General features: G+C 46.5%; 1 protein-coding gene and 1 long non-coding RNA gene across 3 annotated transcripts in view; one reads left to right on the top strand and one right to left on the bottom strand.

Annotated features, from left to right (window-relative positions):
- The window catches only part of LOC144165298 (uncharacterized), a 54,391-nt gene extending 50,058 nt beyond the window's left edge, over positions 1–4,333 (top strand). For both annotated transcript variants that reach the window (XR_013321451.1, XR_013321450.1), the window contains exon 3: positions 4,163–4,333. This is a non-coding gene — a long non-coding RNA (uncharacterized LOC144165298). The remainder of the gene's footprint in view (positions 1–4,162) is intronic.
- LOC144165297 (beta-1,4-N-acetylgalactosaminyltransferase bre-4-like) overlaps positions 1–18,507 on the bottom strand; it is a 72,238-nt gene extending 53,731 nt beyond the window's left edge. The window contains exon 1 of the mRNA XM_077695415.1: positions 18,375–18,507. Within this exon, the coding sequence (XP_077551541.1) occupies positions 18,375–18,409 (35 nt within the window). The 5' untranslated portion in view covers positions 18,410–18,507. The remainder of the gene's footprint in view (positions 1–18,374) is intronic.
- Positions 18,508–19,010: the final 503 nt, after the last annotated feature.

Here is a 19,010-nt window from a genome sequence, read left to right as displayed (position 1 = left end):
AGCATAGATTATGATAAAAGAACTTTGTGAAGGCTTGTTCTCGTGACTGACCATACGCAAGACTTCCGCCTATAGAGTCAGAACGCCAAGAGCAAGTTCACCTAAGTCTGGTGCTTTTTGTATTCACAGCCGTTTTAACTCGTACTGGTTCTAGTGTGCAGAAATACCATATTATACGCCGGACTATCCCATAAACCCCAAACATATTTCACGGTGTCGACTGTGCTACCGATCAGGGGTTTTTTACAGGCAGGTTGAAAGGACGATTTCTAACTCACAGGAATGAGTGCCTAATTCCCGTATTCATGGAAAACGAGTTAATAGCATTCTTATCTACTGACTGGCCTTAGTAGCCTTGACTACTTAGTGATAGTGCATGCAAGCAAGTGGTCACTAGGTCTAGACGAACCAAAAGCGTATTCAAGACACCAATTAGATGTGCTGACTAAGTAGTGGAGCGTACGCCGCAACTGTGACGTATTCAGGTAAGCCTGCGTATGCGCTTATCAACGGTACAGCTGCAAAAGCTATGGCTAAATATAGGCCTCACCCTCCAACTTCTCTTGTATTCGTTTCTGTTGTGTTGTGTCCACGTCCACTATAATCTGCATGCTTCCGTGCCTGTGGATTTGTATTTCCCCGGTCACCTGCACAATCCTTGAAACCCAGTGTCCATATTCCATCTAAGTACCAGTGTTGCGGAGTTTGTAGTGCGGAATTGGAATGACTGCGAAAAAATTCCATTTTACGTAACCCGGCAATTCATTCAAACTGGAATGGCGATAACGTTTGAAGAAATAAAATTGGGAAATGATTAGGCGCCTTTTGTGCGGAATGGAATTGGAATCGGATTATACGTATTCCTCATAAAATAGGGCGACCTTTTTCAATGCGCTCTTGATGAAAATATTCAAAAATATGCAATACAACCTACCAGCACAAGTTCAAGTAGTAGTGAGTCGCAGCCCCGAAAGCAGAATTTTTAAAATATGGCGAACAGATTACAAGGGCGGTACATATACCATCAACACGATCACGGCAATTCTGTATGCTGTTTGTCGTCACTCTTCGCGTCACCGCGGTTATACGTCATTGGTATCGATCATACGGCACCAAACCACCTCTTACACCTTAACATTTTTGTTATGCCTCGGCGGCGCCTACGCCCTGGCGCCTGCTGTCTCCATACCCTTCATTCTTTGTGTGTTTTCCTTCTCGCGCCAAAGGCGAAACGAATGCACATTCGCGCGCCACATATCCCCATCGCCTCCCCCCAACGCTTCCCCCCCCCCTTCCCTGTTTAGACACTCGGACGCCTTCGCCCTGAACTTTCTCGACGAAGGTCTACAGCTCAGTAAAGCAAGTATTTCTACTCGATTGCTAAATAAAATGATTGCGCTAAAAAGGGGGACACGGACGGAGTGAGGGCAGATACACACGGCGCAAAGTTCCAACTGCTTTTTATTGCCACTATGTAAACTTGGACGATCGCGCATGCGCAAGCAAAAAGATAGATTAAACGTTCGCTAATGCGGCGGCCAAGAAAACCAATTCTTTTTCGGTAAGAGCCAGCGAGGGCGTGCTAACACACTTATCACCGAGTCTTGCTATCGCCCCCAGCCTCAGTGATTTCTCGCAGAAGTTGCGTACGACCGCGAGATAAAATTGCACACTTTTCAAAGGTAGGCTTACAGCTGCATCTCAAACAATGTTCCGCCAAAAAACCACCATTGCCAGATTTTATATTATTGCAGTGCTCGCGTAACCGATCATTCAGGCAACGCCCGGTCTGTCCAATGTACTGCCTCTTACATTTGAGCGGGAGGCTCTACACTACCCGGCTCGCATAGGCAACAAACCTCTTCTCGTGCTTCTTGTTGCATTTCTCTTTGGTGGGGCGATTGGGGTTCGTGAGTCTGCTCAGCTTCCCAAGCTTGTTGGGTGACGAAAAAACCACCCTAATATTCGCCTTCTTCCCAATCTTCGTGAGGTTGTGTCAAATCTGGTGCATATAGGGCACAACACTAACTTTTGGGCGATTGCCGGATGGGACATCTTCACCTGTATGTGGAGCACTGGGTCTCGCCTCTCTCAAAATTCTTTCCGCTACCGACACCAGCACTGGCTTAGGATAGCCTGTTGAAAACAGTCGATAGCTTTGCTGTTCAAAGCTTGTGCCCATGGAGTGGCAGCAAGACTTTCTTAGAGCATTCCTAAAGCATGAACGGCCGACGGCGCGCTTTACGAGCTTAGAATGGGCTGACGTATATGGCAAAAGTGGCTAATTGGCTCGCGGATCATAGGACCAGCATGTATGGCTATTACTGAAGGTGAGGTGAAGATAACGAAACCGGATTGAACCTTCCACCGGCCACTCGTGGGTAACCGGAAGCGGAGTTAAGCACTGTTGAAACGTTGATTATGCGTTGGTCGCCTCCAAAGCAAACGGGTCAGAAGAGCAGTCAATAAAAATTAACAAATCATCCCCTTATCTCAAAGCCTTGCACACAGAGCTACCCTGCGTCTGGTTTAAAATTTCGTGGTCTAAAGAGGCTAAAAATAGGTCACTAAAATGGGAGCTATGCAAGAACCGATACAAACACCAGTGGTTTGCAAGTAGCATTCACTGACCCATGTAATAAACGTGGACTTCAGGAAAAACTGCAAAAGCTCTAAAAAAGACTGCTGGACTTACCAACCTCGTTTTGAAAAGACACAACACCGAACTCGTCAATATTTTGCTCTTTAACGAGGTCGGTATGTCCAGCAGTCTTTTTTAGAGCTTTTACCGTTTTTCCTGAAGTCCACGTTTATTACATGGTCAGTGAATGCTACTTGCAAACCACTGGTGTTTATATCGGTTCTTGCATAGCTCCCATTCTTAGAGACCTATTTTTAGCCTCCTTAGACCACGAAATTTTAAACCAGACTCAGGGTAGCTCTGTGTGCAAGCCTTTGAGATAAGGGGATGATTTCTTAATCATTATTGACTGCCCTTCTGACCCGTTAGCTTTGGAGGCAACCAAAGCCTAATCAAAGTTTCAAGAGCGCTTAACTCCGCTTCCGGTTACCCACGAGTGGGCGGTGGAAGGGTCAATCCGGTTTCTTGATCTTCGCCTCACCTTCAGTAATAGCCATACATGCTGGTTCTATGAGCCGCGAGCCAATAAGCCACTTTTGCCATATACGTCAGCTCATTCTAAGATCGTAAAGCGCTCCGTCGTCAGTTCGTGCTTTAGGAATGTCCTTAGAGAGTCTTGCTGCCACTCCATGGGCACAAACTTTGAACAACAAAGCGATCGTCTGTTTTTAGCAGGCTATCCTAAGCCAGTGCTGGTGTCGTTAGCGGGAAGAATTTTGGGAGAGGCGAAACCCAGTGCTTCACATAGAGGTGAAGATGTCGCATCCTGCAATCGCCCGAAAGTTGCCGTTGCGCCCTATATGCACCAGATCTGTCACAACCTCAAGAAGATTGGGAAGAAGGTGAAGATTAAGGTGGTTTTTTCGGCGCCCAACAAGCGTGGGAAGCTGAGCAGACTCACCAACCCCAATCGCCCCACGCCAGAGAAGTGCAACAAGAAGCACGAGAAGAGGTTTGTTGCCTGTGCGAGCCGGGTAGTGTACAGCCTCCCGCTCAAATGTAAGATACAGTACATTGGGCAGACCGGGCGTTGCCTGAATGGTGGGTTGCGCGAGCACTGCAATATTACAAAATGTGCACTGGTGGTTTCTTGGCGGCACATTGTTTGAGATGCGGCTGTAAGCCTATCTTTGAGAGGTGTTAAATTTTATCTCGTGGTCGTACACAACTTTTGCGAGAAATCACTGAGGCTGAGGCGATAGCAAGACTCGGTGATAAGTGTGTTATCACGCCCTCGCTGGCTCTTACCGAAAAGAAATTGGTTTTCTTGGCCGCCGCATTACCGAACGTTAAATCTATGTTTTTGCTTGCGCATGCGCGATCGTCCAAGTTGACACAGTGGAAAATAAAAAGTAGTTGGAAGTTTGCGCCGTGTGTCTCCTTCGTCCGTGTCCCCCTCCGCCGTCCGTGGCCCCGTTTTTAGCGCAATCATTTTATTTAACAATGGAGTACCAACGTGCCCATGACGCTACCCTTATTAACTTCTACTCGACGAACTGTCCGCCCCCTGTCTCCCTACAGAGAGAGAGAATAGTCCTTGGATAGCAATAGAAAACAGTGGAAGACAATGGAAGACAGTGGAATGCAATGAATCAATTGGGAAGACAGCCGAAGCAAGAGAGCCTGCGTAAAAGTAACAGCTGTCACCTCCGAGGCCGTGGCGCTGCCGCCTCTAACTCCGACGCGACGTATGGCGTTGAAGAAAACTCGCGTTCATTCTGTTCTGTACAGTTTCTGCATAATCAGCGAACGGTCCATGGCACCAATAAAACTCGCTTGAACTAGTAAGAGCCTCTCGGTGCCATGAGCAATCGCTACGGCAACAAACAAAACTATAATAAATTTTCGAACCCTCGCGCGGACCTTTGCCGAAACTTGTTTACCAGTGCTGGCTGTGGCACTTAGTAACAGCGCCAGACGCCTGGCACCTGCGATGTGGCAAAGTCTGGGTGGCAACGCCGCCCTGCTGGCGCCGGTTGGCGGCTAGCGAAGCCCAACGGTTCATTTAGAAGCCCGCTCATACCGTAAATGCAAGACAACGCTACCCCAGGCTTTCTGTGCGACTATGCCGTCCCTAATTTCTATTCTTCAATTGGGAACAAAAAGCGCTTTCATAGCGCATTGCCACACTCTGGCTCATGCGCCCAACCGCTCACGTACCCAGTAAGTCCGCCAACATGGCGCACTTACAAGTGGGAGGGTTTTGGGGCCGTTTCTTTTTAATGTTTAGGCCAAGATTGTTACAGTTGACTAAAGTGTTGACTTTATGCTTTATGCAGATGACAAAAGCCTCTTTATTTCAGGGCCAGATGCAAGTGATGTAGCAACTAGGGCAGAAAATGTCTATCAGAACTATCCAGATTGTCTAACTCAAATGGTTTAAAAATGAATACGCCGAAAACCAAAGGTATAATGTTCGGGGCCAGGAACAGACAGGCGATGTTAAATAAGCAGCTCACACTTGCGTCTTCCCTTGTGGAAATTGTTAGCAGACACAAGATTCTTGGGGCAACTTTTAAGTAATGATATGACGTGGACATGCCATGTGCATTCTGTAGCAATATCTTTATCATTTGCCTCGGGAGCGCCAGCTAGATGTCGTCATTGTTTCCCAACAAAAGCCAAGCTGCAAAATATATCATGCCCTTTTCGTTTCACATGTCAATTACTGCACACTTGTTTGGTGCACGACTACAGCTAAAAATACAAACACGAGTCATCTTTTGCAAAAGAAAGCACTGCGTAGTATTGCCAATGTCCCGTTTGCGCAAACGACAAAGCCGCGGTTTACAAGTTATAAGATAATACACCTTCTGTGTATATACGAGATTCGTCCGCTTTATTCTTTTTTGTTCCAAACCGCAGCTTCAAATCATTTTTGCGCTCAGTATCTGGGTTATCCTAAAATGTTACAGATGTAAGCACTAGATGCAATACCAACTGGTTTGTACCATGCCGACACGCTGAGACTATGTACTGCAATCACTCCCATACTCATTACCTGTTCTGCTTAACGCGTGTGAAAAAAAGGTGTTGATATTGGAAATGTTACTCGGAAACAACTGGTGAAATTCTTTTTAGATAACTCGTTGTGAACAAATAATTTGTAGACATGTTTTTTCCTGGTTGAGTGCAGCTTTTTATATATGAGCATACGACTTCATGCTAATTTTATATCGCGAATACTTTAGGTTGTAAATAAGCCATTTTATGCAGTAATTTCTATTGTGAACACGCTGTCCTCCAATGGTCGTCAGGCACCCTCAAGGAGTACGCAACTGCTTTTTGCCTGATGTAGCCCCAAACTTGTGTTGAAACAAATAAACGTTTGATTTGATATGATTTGATGTGGCGCTTTTCGGTCTATCCCTGTACAAAGTCTCTATGTAAAATGCGATAAATGGTCTTAGCTGCATCGCTGGGCATGGACATGTTGGGTGCCTCAAAAATCGTGTCTATGACAAATAGTCCTTCTATTTCGACAATCAAACATACATCCACAATGCAAGTGTTTTTAAATAGTCCTTTTATTTCCATGCCGTTTCATCTTGGAGTGAGAGAAGGAGCTTCTGAGCTAGCGGTCTCGTTCTCAGACATCCGCAAGACACAAATGATTTATTTTATTCCACCATGAAATCTCCGCCCTCTGTAGTATAACCTGCCTTTTACCCAACTTGACAAATAAAGGACACCGATAATTAGGATTCTGCAGAATTTCATCTTACTCGAGGATAAGGACCGGTGTGCTGAGTTTTACAGCTACGCGTGCAAGGCTGCAACGTCTGTCTTCTACTCCACTCGGGAAAACGTTCCTGTCAGTAAAACAATGAACCTTTGTAGCAGTATAATAACAGAAGAACCATGCGGTATTTTAATTGCCTTTGTCCTTATAAATATTGTGTGTAAATATACTTTTCTTCATCATCTATTTGCCTCGTCTCGTCATCGGGTCCCCACACGACTCCACGGCGACACCAACCACATTTTTCCACGAATCCCACTTTACTGGCGCAGCCGTCAGGACCTTCGTCGCTACAAGTGACGAACTCGTGACGGAAGTGTGACCAAAAAGTAGTATCGAGAGTAGAAGAAGAAAGTTGACTACACGCAAGTACAACGACGAAGCTGGGTGGCTGCGAGCTGCCTGCAAGACAGCGAATGCGTTAATTCGCCTGCCAGGAAGAAGACATCCTTGAACCCACCGATCTCCGCGGGAGAGAAGTGGGAGTGCTCATCGCCGGTGAGTGGTCTGTCTCTGCACCTACCTTTGTGGGGGAGATAATCATCGCCAGAGCATAGCATGGCCAGGGATGAAGAGCTGGATGTTGAACGCGCAAAAACGCGAGAGTTCGAGCGGCTCTTAAGGTTGGCCGAGGCCAAAGTTCGGGCGCGACCGGGTAACGAGAACGCGGTGTGTACGTACTGTAGTTGCGGGCAGACCGCACACTCGTCCGCAGACTGTCGTGTTTACCTTCATCTCCACCGTGACGCCAGCCCACCCCCACCAAGGGAACGCTCAGTTGAGCTACATCATCCGGAGTCAGGGAAAAAGCCACGTCTCGTCACCGCGGCAGCATCGGGCGTCTCCAAAAGATTGCCTGACACAGTCAGCGGCAGGCTAGTGGGACCGAGCGACACCGCTAAACCATTGAAGCTGAGGCTCGACACGGTCAGTGAAGCCTTGCGGCAGAGAAGAATTTTCACTCCGTATCAGTTGATCAGGTCGGCTAAATCGGTCGCAATGGCAAAAAACGTCTCACAAAGGGGAGACTGTCAGCCCCGCCATTTCCCCTCGTTAAGGGCTATTGTCGGTGTCACCTCGGCTACACAGCCAAAGGCAGCCGAGTCGGCCGGCAAGACCACAGCTCAGGCAGGTACGCCCAGCGCGACGGCACGCGCCGGGAAAGTAGGGGCGGATTTTCTCAGCGCTGGTTCAGGGGAGGCAGATGACCCTGCCAGCAGTGACTTGTCTTCACTGAACGACACTGAGGCGGGAGCAGATCAGCGGATCTGACCCAATAAACCGGATTCATCACTGGACGATTCACGTCGAAATGCCATCGCGGGACGTGCTATCGGCGGCTATTCTCGGCGACTACTTGGCTACACTGCTAGGGGCAACCGGACTCCGTACTTTAAGCCACCGGACAGACAGGTGCGCCAACTTTGACTGCACTCGCCGTGGCGGGATTCAGCCCGGATTTGGCAGGGAAGGCGTGTGAGCCGGGAATTATCGAGGCGCGTCCTTCTGAGTGCAAGAGAAGCGCCCGGTCAGACCGGCGACGCACAATCTCTGCCGTATTCTGACCAGCCGGACGAAGCGGTTTGCTCGGGGCAAACGCAACTGCGAACGTTTGCTGTAAGACGACCCTTGCAGCCAAGGCGGCTGGAGGCAGCGAATAAATTGCTGATGCCCTGACGAGAAACCCAAACTGGCGCGCAATTCGGCTTTCGTCGGCACAAACTGGTGCTGGCCCTCATGCATACCCACCCGGAATCCCCTGTTTCGAAAAGTCGCTATCCGGGAGGAATAGAGGCTTTAGCGGTCCCCTGAGTGAGCTTTTTGGGGCGCGGAAGACGAGACGCAGTCCCGCTGCGTTGAACGTTAAGAAACCGTTGCTTGCGTTCGGAGAGATTCAGGGCTCAGAAGTACAAAGGTGAACGAAAGGCAAGCAGGAGGCACCTCGGCATGCCAGGGAGGGAACAATGGCAAGCGCAGACAGGTAAACGTAAGCGCCTCAAAGCCCGTGCTCCTGGTCGTGCGTGTGGCTCTGGAGGCGGGGGCTTCCCGCACGGGCTGCAGAGGCGGATCACCTGACGCCTAGGCGAAAGTCGAACATCGCGATTTGTGCAACAACCAGGTGGACTCTCACCTCAAAGCTGCACCCGATTAATTCGAGTGCTACTGGTTGAAGGAAAAACTGCGGTGCACTGACTGCACTCTCGTAGACGGTTTTTTTCATTTCTGTGGTTTTTTCACCCATAAGCTTGTGGAGAAGATAGCTTTCACCTTGCGTTTTGTTTCGTAATTGTTGCATTGTTCTTGTCGCTGCCATTTTCTTTCTTCGCTCCCCTTTGTGCTCGCGAGCGAGTTTTGCTTCTGTTCTGCCTTTACCTTTGGGGTTCTATTCGGCACGCGGTATTTCACTGGTTTGCATGATTTTCCCTGGGCGTGTTATGCATATTTTGTTTCTTCTCTCTGTGTAGCAGTTCACTTCGTGCTTCGCTCGCATGCGCAAATTTCGCGTGCATGCATGGAGTCCTCAAGAGATATTCCTCTAGGTTTTTTTTTGTTTGTTTGGGTTATCGGCGGTGTGATCACTTTGTTTTGCTGGCTGCAATAGTCCAAGCTGTGCTGACACGACACAGGCCTTTGGTGGGGGGGTGGAGAAGAAGAAGAATAAGAAGGTCGCCGTGCTTTGGCTGCACATTGGCTCCTTTCATCGGGTATTTACCTGTTTTACTCATGTTGTGCCCTTTTTTTGTTGCCAATGGCTAGTTGAAGTTCATCGGTGTCATCTTGCCGCGGGAATTTTGAGGGTTTGCAGCTCAATCGGAACTGTGGGGCAAAGGTCGTTTCAGTCAGTGCTACGCCTCACACCAGCGCAACGTTTGCGCCACCAGCCTCTAGCCTGTTGCTGCGGCCGTCGTTGCTGCAGCAGCCACCCCTGTCGACATTGCCGCAAGCTTTAGTGTCGTCCCCTCAAGGTCACTGCCGCCACTCCCCACAACGGTTTCTATGAGGGCTCTCTCCACCTCGTCAAATCGAGCATCGACACCGCTACAGCCTGCCTCTCTTAATCGCCTACTTTACACCCAACTTATACCTACTTCACGAACTCTGCCTCCATCATAACACGAATCTGTGACTCCAATGGGTGAAGACCGTCAGGCTCAAGACGAGAACCACTCCCAAGACGACCCAATTCAACCTCACCCATGGCACTCAGCTCCTCCATCGACCCTGAAATCTTCCATGCCACCATTGCGACAGTGGTTCCGACCCACGATACGAGCTGAAGATCGAGTAACTAGCCCCTACCGGGTGAGTAGGCCCCGCTTTCAACTTGTGCTACGGCCGCTCATCAGATTCAGTGTTAACGACATTCCTAAGCATACCTCTGCACATATCATAGGAACAACGGCCCCCCAACCAATTCTAGCTGAACTCGCCCCGCACAACTGTGACACCATAGGCAACTGTGTTCACATAACACTCTGTGAGGACACATGCATCGAGACTACTCCTCGTCACGTCACTTCATTTCGACCTAAAAGGTGCCCCTCAAAATGTCCCTGCACAAACGAAATTCTCCCCCTACAAGCCTAACACTTCCAGAGGAATCATCACAATAGAGCCCGTTGAAAGCAACGAAGGAACACTCCAGTGGCTCCGCTGTGAGCAGGCCAATATCCTACCTTCTGGCCGTCTTGGCCGCACAAACCGTGCCTTGCTCCAATTCGACACACCTACGCTACCAAAGGTAGTCAAATATTATATGGCCATTTTGAAAGTCCCCCAGTACCAACGGAAGAGGGTAGTTTCTTACAACTGCCACAACATCGGACACATGGCTCGCTCATGCCCGCAGAGGCAGTTCGTAACCTTGTGGCAAAACGAGCTCGGAAGATGATGGTCGTGGCACTAAGATTTACAGTGTTTCTTGTAAGAATTTCGACACGTTGTTTTCAGCCCCACGTGCACCAGTAGAATCCCTACCCCACCAACCAACAACCTTCAACGTGATGCATAGTTGGGTGATCTTGGGCTGACCGCATTAGAAATAATTCAGCATCGGCGGATCAATCCGATGCCGTCGCATCTATTTCCAGTAAGCCCCAGGATGCACATTTGGCCTCTATACTTTCGCAGCTGGCTGCACGGCGTTGCGCCATTCAGCAGCTGCTAACTGAAAATCACCAACTCCGCACAGAGAGCCCAGAGCTGAGAAGCCGCGTCCTTCATAGAACAAAGCCTCCCGCGAAGTCTAACTCGAAGCTTCGTCTGACCTCCCAAAACCAACCCAGCCGTAGCCCTAGCACCAAGCACACACGAAGCTCCAACTCGTTCCACGACTCCCCTCGATCTTTATCTTGCTTTCCAGGCTGTCCGCACGGACATTCATTATGAGCGTCTCGCGCGCCAGGCAGATCGAAAAAACAGACCAGGAAAATTTTGACAACCAACTCAGTCAGATCAGAACCCTAATTGAATCTGTTGTTCAGAAACTTCCCAAGCAACAGCCCCCCATAGAGCCCCTCGCAAAGTCCCATCGCAACCCACCAAACAGCCACAATAGGTACACCCCCGGCTGCCTCACAGTGGAACTGCAAAAGCTTCTGTCATTAAGAAACTATCCTCAAACAGTAAAAATAACAAATTCAACAACTCTATGCTCTCCTCCAAGAAACGCGCTGTACCCCTCACGTCGCTCATATATTTAACCTAATCCTGGCAAATGGAATATTTCCCTATGGAATGCAACTTGCTAAAGGTGTGCTGGTATTTAAAAAGCGGTGACTACAATGTCTTAAAAAAATAATCGGCCGATTTCGATATTACCCGTTTTCGAAGGCGAATAAGAGATTATCTATTCTAGGTTGTCTATCTCTCTAAAAACAATTTGCTGCACACTTTTCAACGCGGTTTTCGCAGGCATTGTTCTACGGAAACGTCAATACTTAAACAAAAGAAACAAATACTACAGAAGTTTGCCGAAAATTTATGACACTGGGAGTTTACGTTAATTTATCCAAAGCTTTTGACTCGTTGAGTCATAACGTTCTGCTAAATAAATTACCGACATGTGAAATTCGCTCTTGACGTTATATATCTTACTTAGATCCCCGACACCAGTACAAATCCTTAGCTAAATTTTGATCTGAACTTAGATGCGTAAAGACAGCTGTACCACAGAGAAGCATATTAGGTCCCCTGTTATTTTCCTTATATATTAACGATCTGCACTGTATCGATACACGCCCTGAAGTGAACCTTATATGCTATGCCGATGACGCCACTCTTCTACTTGCAGCAAAAATTACAACGGATATAGAAAACGTTTGTCAAGAAGTATTACCCATTTTTCTAGAGTGAAAAAATAACAATTGCCATTGTATTAGCGCTGCCAAAACGAAAGGCATTCTCTTTAGGCCCAAGAATAAGATTGCACCTCTCCCTAAACTAATGCTTGGGAAAAAAGAGGTGGCTATAGTTGAGACTATGAAAGTGCTACGAGTGCACTTTTCAAGTAACGCAAACTGGGACGTTCACGTTAGCGAAGTTCACAAAAAATTCTGTAGAATAACTGGGATTATAAATCGAGTCCGTCATACATTACCTAAAAAAATAAAGCTTTTCATTTAAAAATGACCTGTTTCTTCTCTACCTAAATTATTGGTCAGTCAGTTAGTCTGGGGCACGACTACTGAAACGAATCTAAAGAAATTGCCTATATTGCAAAACAGAGTTTTAAGAATCATAGCAGATGTTGCATTTGCCGCCAACACAAATGAGCTGTTCGATAGATATAAAATAATTACAGTTATTAGTGGTTGCGAATTTCGTCTAACACAAGCATTAAAAATGCGCTTAAAATCAGCAGCCCATTTTATGCTGAGTTATCCGGGTAAAGAAAAAAATACTATTTTGTACAACACGCGTTTCACAAACGCATGGTACACGCCCACTCCAAAAAACAACTACGGCCTGCAGTCATTGACATTTAACCTACATGTCGTTTTAAATAAGCTGATTGTGGCTGCCGTACACCTTTTCCGCCTCCAAGTGAAACTTACGAGATATATTTCTTTAACTTTATCTTTTTATTTTAACCTTCGATTTTAAATTTTCTTCATTTTTAATTCTTTTTGAATAACTATGCTCTGTTGCGTCATCTTTGTACCCCGTAATTTGCATTCTATACGTCGTGTGATAACTGTGAGTGCTGAATTTAAACTTATGGATCTTTCCCCTCTCACTGTTGTATAATTGTAAACTCATATTAAGCTGTTAGGCCAATGTTGCTTAAATCGGATGTTTTTTTTTTCATGATTAGGAAAACATGATGCGTGTTCTTGTTTTTCATTATTATTGCCCTGCAATGTATATATACTTGTCAAGTTTCTTGTTAACCCGTTTATGGCGATTTAAGAATCAAACTTTACGATTGCGGTAATACCCGGTACTTGTGTCTGTGTGTTTGTTTTGTTTTGTTTTTCTCTTTCCCTGTACTTTTTTTGACATTCCCAATTCCTATTGTATTTTCCAATAGCCTGTACACCGATCTTGTAAGTGTTCCTTTTTTTTGCCACGACAAACTCGTGTCGCCAGTTTCTGTCAAATGTAGGGACAGTTGCCTCGTCAAGCTGCCATGCAGTGCAGCTTTTTGTAACTGCCCCCTCTTTGTAAGGTCAAGGAAAATAAAGTTTGATTTGATATAATTTGCTTTTAGCTGGGTATGTCAGGTTTTCTAACCCCTCCATACCTCGACACATCCGCCATGGTTCTCTTACACCTTCAGTTCTCCCCGGTTACGCTGCAGTTCTGGTGCGTTCCTCCCTAGGTGCCCAGCAAATTTTTTCTAGCGAATTCAACTCCAACAACGATGAAGTCGTAGCAGTGCACACCCGCCTACCTAGCGGTAAGCCTGTTATCGTGGCCACTGCGTATTACAGGCCTGTCAATTCAGCAAAACCTTACGTCTCTTTCTCCTGGTTTCCTGCTCTCATGGCCCAATTTTCCCGTTACCCCAATCCTCCTCGTTTGCGACTTCAGTGCACAGAGCAGCACATGGGGCTATGCCCACACTCATACTTGTGGACAAGCGCTAGAGGACGCTGTCGAGGCGCAAATCTCATTTTAATGAATGAACCAGGCATGACCACTCGAGTTGGCCTTCATTCTTTGCCGCACGATACGACACCCGACCTTACCTGTGCTACTCCAGGCCTTACTCGCAAATGGTTACCGTTCTCTACAACTTAGGGCAGTGATCATCTCCCAATACTTATTCAACTCCGTTGGAAAAAAATCCGACGACAGAAGGCCATGAAGCGCATTGATTCGGGTAACTTTCGGGAAGCTATAATGAGTGCATCTCCCCCAACCTCATTGAGGGTCTTCTGCTCTTTAATCACCACAACATCTACCCGGGCACAGAAGGACATCGAATGTGCTACGGAAACACCCCACATGGACAACTACATGTCTAACCATCGGAAAAAAGTTCATAATCTTACTCGCACCAGCAGATGTAATGAAAAATGCCAGAAAAATCTCCAAAAGATCCGGAAACAGTACTAACCTATTACAGCTTATCAAAGAGAGCTAAACGAACATCACTGGACAACTCTTTGTGACACGCTCAGTCACGCGAGTGGCATACCGGCAATTTGGCGTCTGCACCGAAGCCTCACTTAGAAGACTGCCAAACGGACCCCTCATTTCGCTACCCTAACCCTCAGCGCAGACCCGTCAACAGTGGAGCGGATACTTATAAGTACCTTCTTTCTCAATTCTGCTAACTCCTCTCCCCCCTCCACTTTCAATAATTGATATTCCTCAGACTGACCCTGACTTGGAGCCACCTTTACAGTGGCCGATTTCCGCTTCGCCATCCGCTAGGACGACTTCATTCTGTGCCCGGTCATGACTGTGTCACGTGGCAGCACCCCCTCAACCTCCCGTCTGAGGCCTTGAAACGTATTTTAAGTCATATTAATTACTTCTGGGAGCACGGGAAAGTGCCAGAACACCTTAAACTAACACTTATTTTTCCTATGCCCAAACCCAACCAGCCTTCCAGTCAAAACAAGAACCTTCGGCAGATCTCCCTCACGCCTGTCATTTGTAAATTGATTGAGCGACTTATCAATAGTCGGCTCACACATTATGTAGAGTATGTCAAACCGTATTTCCACCCAGCCCAAACAGACCGGCCCAATGTTGGCGCGCATGATAGCCTCTGGCTTCTCCGCAGGGTAATTAACCGCACCCACTACCATCGCGGCACTGCTGACCTCATCATGGTGGTTCATCTGCAAAAGGCGTCGGACAGCGTTAGCCACCCGGTCATTCTGAAGGAACTAGCTCGTGCCTACCCCAGTGGCCAAACGCTACATTGAATTAGACTATTTCTCCAAAGCCGGCTTGTACGCTTTCATAGTTCGCACCCTGGATGGGAACCCATGACTTACTTCCTCGACCGCGGTATTCCCCAAGGGTCCATTGAGGCCCTCTACTTTTCAACCTGGCCATGACCAGAGTAGCTCGACAACTTGAAATTCACTCACGCGCCCGTTTCACCATATACGCCGATGATATCATGGTCTGGACAGAAGTGGCCGACTTTGATTCTTTAGAGGGCCAGGTTGTTGAGCTAAACGCCACGGCTAATAGCCTTGCGCTCACTCTGGCTAAGCTAGATCTACAACTCGCACCTGAAAAACGAATTTTCGGCACTGTACGGTTGTAAGCCACCTGACCCGCCCCAAGAAATTGCGTCAGTTTCCGCGTGCAGTCACTGTACTATTCAGCCCGAGAGAGTGAAAAGCTAATGCCATACTTAGGGTGCACGATTTTAGATGGTGAACGGTATGCCACAAGCCCAGTCGTATTTTGGTTAAATCAACACAGCAAACAAGAAAAACGCGCACACTTGCAGCACCCCCTCTCTCATGATGCAGCGGTAACGTAAAATGACACAACACACGACTGGAAAGTATGAGGGCGACAGGTTCGTAAGCAATTCTACCGGGTTCGCCTTCATTGCTGGTACTGTTTCGAGAAAAAATTCCCCGCATTTCCCCGAGGGGAAGAATGTGAAAGTGCGAATGCACGAGTTGAATTTGCGCGGTTCGGTAATGTTCGCGAAAGAGAGATCACACACACACACACAACTACAAAGAAAGAAAGATGCATTTAAGCGGGTGCATTAGCCCTTCTCACGCCCGATTCCTGGCCAATCCCCCACGTGGGTATGTGCCATGTCAGTGGCCAGGCAGCGCGCGCCCATCTCCCCCCGTTGCCAAGGAAGACGAGGAGATTCCTGGCCAATCCCCCACGTGGGTATGTGATGCGGACATCGCCGGTGGACGCAGGTTGAGGGTCGCTTAGGAAGTGCATTGCACTTAAAAATAACCTTGCCGGAATTATTGCGATTTCGTAAGTATTCCGTTTACCGTATTCTACGCTCAATGAGCGGACTCTCTCAAGAAAGCAAGCAGATGTCATTTTGTGTTATTCTTGCGACCTCTTACGATAGTTCAACAATTGTGCCTTGTGCGGGCCCTACATTTAGTGTTTTGTAGGGAGCGTATTGAATGCCGAATTATTTATTAGTTGTTTTTTTATGACACGGGCCAAACACCAAAGCACAAGGATCAGAATTTAACAATACCCCAGAAGGGCGTGCAAAGATCTCCTCTCAATATGAAGGTGTGTCTCAAACAAATACCATTATTTAACACGGCACGAGGAACTTTGGCGCCTTTTTTGTAGTGCGGAGGTGGTCACTACATCTTTTGCAACAGCTCACTTTCTTTTGACATAGGGGATCAGGACGTTGTAAACCTAGGTCAAACCGCTTGCCTACTATTTGTATAAACGTAAATCAGCAAAAAAGCTGAACAATGAACTATTATATGTATCCAGTATTTATATATTCCCAAACCCCCACAAATAACCCAAAATCACTCTCCTAGACTACCCTGTTTTCAGCACAAATCTTTTACAAAAGAGCCTAACGCTAAAACTGTTACTGTGGACATTCCTGCTTGTAGCTGAACAATGCCATTATCAGTATTTCACATTATTTCTAATTTTCAAGTTTAAACAGTTTACTTAGTCTTGACCATAGTACACCTATTCGACATTAGGCATATAGCCATGTCTATTCAACAGTAAAGCGTAGACCCCCAATGCGCGCTTTGGAATAAATGTGAGTTTGAAGCTAACCGTCCCCAACGCAGAAGTGATTGTTTTTATTGCCTTCCTCATCGGAAGACGTTGGTGTTTTTCGTGTGTCTTTGGGTTGGGTCGTGTACATAGCGATTTCTATCATCCAGTGAACAACTCTCGCTACCATTGTCAACACCTCGCCACTCCTGATTAGGATTGTGTATAGTGGTGTAAAGTATGCAGCGGTGGCGTAGAGGTAGAGCATCTGCCTCGCGTGCAGAAGGACCGTGGTTAGAATCCCGTGGCCAGACAAATCCCACCGATTGAAAAAAATCCGGTGTGTTGTTGGAATTGCAGAATGATGCTTGTGGTGTGGCCTGACCGAAGTGACCATCGCCGGTAGGGCACTCCCTCACCAGAGCAAAATTGGCCACCCTGGTGTAGTTATAGCCACAACCTCCCATGAATACGGAGTTAGCCCAGGACCGGGGTTACTGGTAATTTGAGAGGCATTTGCCCTGCAGTAGGTGTTGATAGGCTGGTGATGATGATGGAGTTTACTGGATCTCACCATTTATTTAGCCCTTTTCAAAAATATATAGACGTTGCATTGGATAGCGCTTAAGGTTTAGGCGATTCCTAATTGTCCTATCGGAGCGCGGAGTTTGTGTTAACTTTGAGAACATTTCGTTAGGTTAAGCTAAATGTATCGTCTTTAGCAAGACCTAATTGTTCTTCCCTTTGCAGAAACCCCAAATAATTTGCGGACACAATACGTTTTTAAGAAGCCATGCTATCTAAACTATGATGCGTTGGTATATTTTTAAACAATGCAGAAGAAAAATATGAAATATTTTCAAAAAGTTTTGCCTCAACAAAACAGCGAACCCAAGCACCGCTCTAATATTTCTACAATTTTTAAATAAATAACGGTGTGCAAGAAGAGGAGCAATAAGAGAAACAAAATAGGAGCATGCTGGCCTATGTCAAGCAATTTTGTTTTAACTGCCACACTCTGTATGATTCCGATGGTTGGAAATAATAGTAGAGATATTATATGGCTATCGTATTACAAATTGATTAATTTGTGAAAGATACCACGCGCGATACACTAGAAACCCAAATTAACTGAGACCAGTGAACAAACTACAATTTCATTACGTGGCATATTTTTTATATTTGGTTATGACATTGTAGAGTTTCGAATAAAAACAAAGAAGAAAGCAGGTAAAAAGAACACAAATTACCTCATCGAATTTGCTTCCTATTGCTTATTTTTCACCGGCTTTTATACGGACTGTAAAATGGAAACGAGGTGCCCTAAATAAGCAATGGAGTAGTAAGCGTGGAATATGGCGAGCAGCCGTAAATACGTCACCCTCGTCTTTGCGCGTTACCTCTAACCGATTAAAAACGGTTTTCTTGTAATATTCTTGGGATTTCATTGTACGGGCAACAAAGATATTATATATATGCATCGTAAGTAACGCTTGAAACGGGACACAGAAGAGAAGACACACATGACGGGGCTACGACGGCTACGACGGCTACGACGGCTACGATACACACGATGGCTGTGTCTTCTCTTCTGTGTCCCGTTTCAAGCTCTACTTAAGATCAATCAAAACCAACTAGCCCAGCTGTCAGTTTTGCTGAATATTACATATACTCTTAAGAGTTGAAAAAGCGCCTATGTCAACAGAATTATCACAACAATATCCCCTCGATGTCTTTGCGTGATGCCGGACATGGAATGTATGGACAAAGTATTAGCTATATAATATTTGCAACGAATTGAGCTTTATATAAAAGTGCAATTAGAAAAATTCTTACCCGCATTTAGGAGAAAAATTGTATTGCAGAGTCATCTTGCCGAGTTCACATTCTTTTGCGCGTATTCCTCCCGCGCTGCGACACTACACTCTCAAACCCAGTTGCTGCAAATGTCAACAGCATCGAAAACAGCTGCTTGATGCGTGACAATAAGAACTGAAGCACACTCAAATAGAAACGTAGCTCAGCACAGCTGCCAAACAAGTTTTGTTGTGCGTCACTGCTTAACAACATCTGTAAACGTTTTTCTCGTGCCGAGAACACAGCCAAATAAAGCATAGAATACCAAATGTAGGTAGCGTGGAGACTTTTTTGATATTTGGAATGGTAGTTAAAAGAACAGCCTCCAATAGAGGCGTGGATACGGCAGCCTACTATGAGTAAAACTCCGGGGCGGTTTCACCAACAGCGGAAATATGGTGGTGCTAATATTGACTCTTTTGTTTTGTTGTGGCATTTTTCAGTGACGCTGTTAACTTTGTTGGCAAAAACACTAGCACCTGGTACTTGTTTGCGTGCGTAAAAAAACGCGTGGCTGCGACAAGGAATTACTCGCAAGGGACAAGAGACTGGTCACAAAAAACGGCACATCTAAGACGAGCTCTAGTAACATAGTTCCCTGCCCTTTTCGGGGCC

Source organism: Haemaphysalis longicornis, unplaced genomic scaffold, assembly GCF_048455015.1.
Source record: "Haemaphysalis longicornis isolate Haplotype H1 unplaced genomic scaffold, Haemaphysalis longicornis Haplotype H1 scaffold_14, whole genome shotgun sequence".
Lineage (NCBI taxonomy): Eukaryota > Metazoa > Arthropoda > Arachnida > Ixodida > Ixodidae > Haemaphysalis > Haemaphysalis longicornis.
The sequence above is the reverse complement of the archived record's forward strand: the minus strand, read 5'-3'. Positions and strand labels throughout refer to the sequence as shown.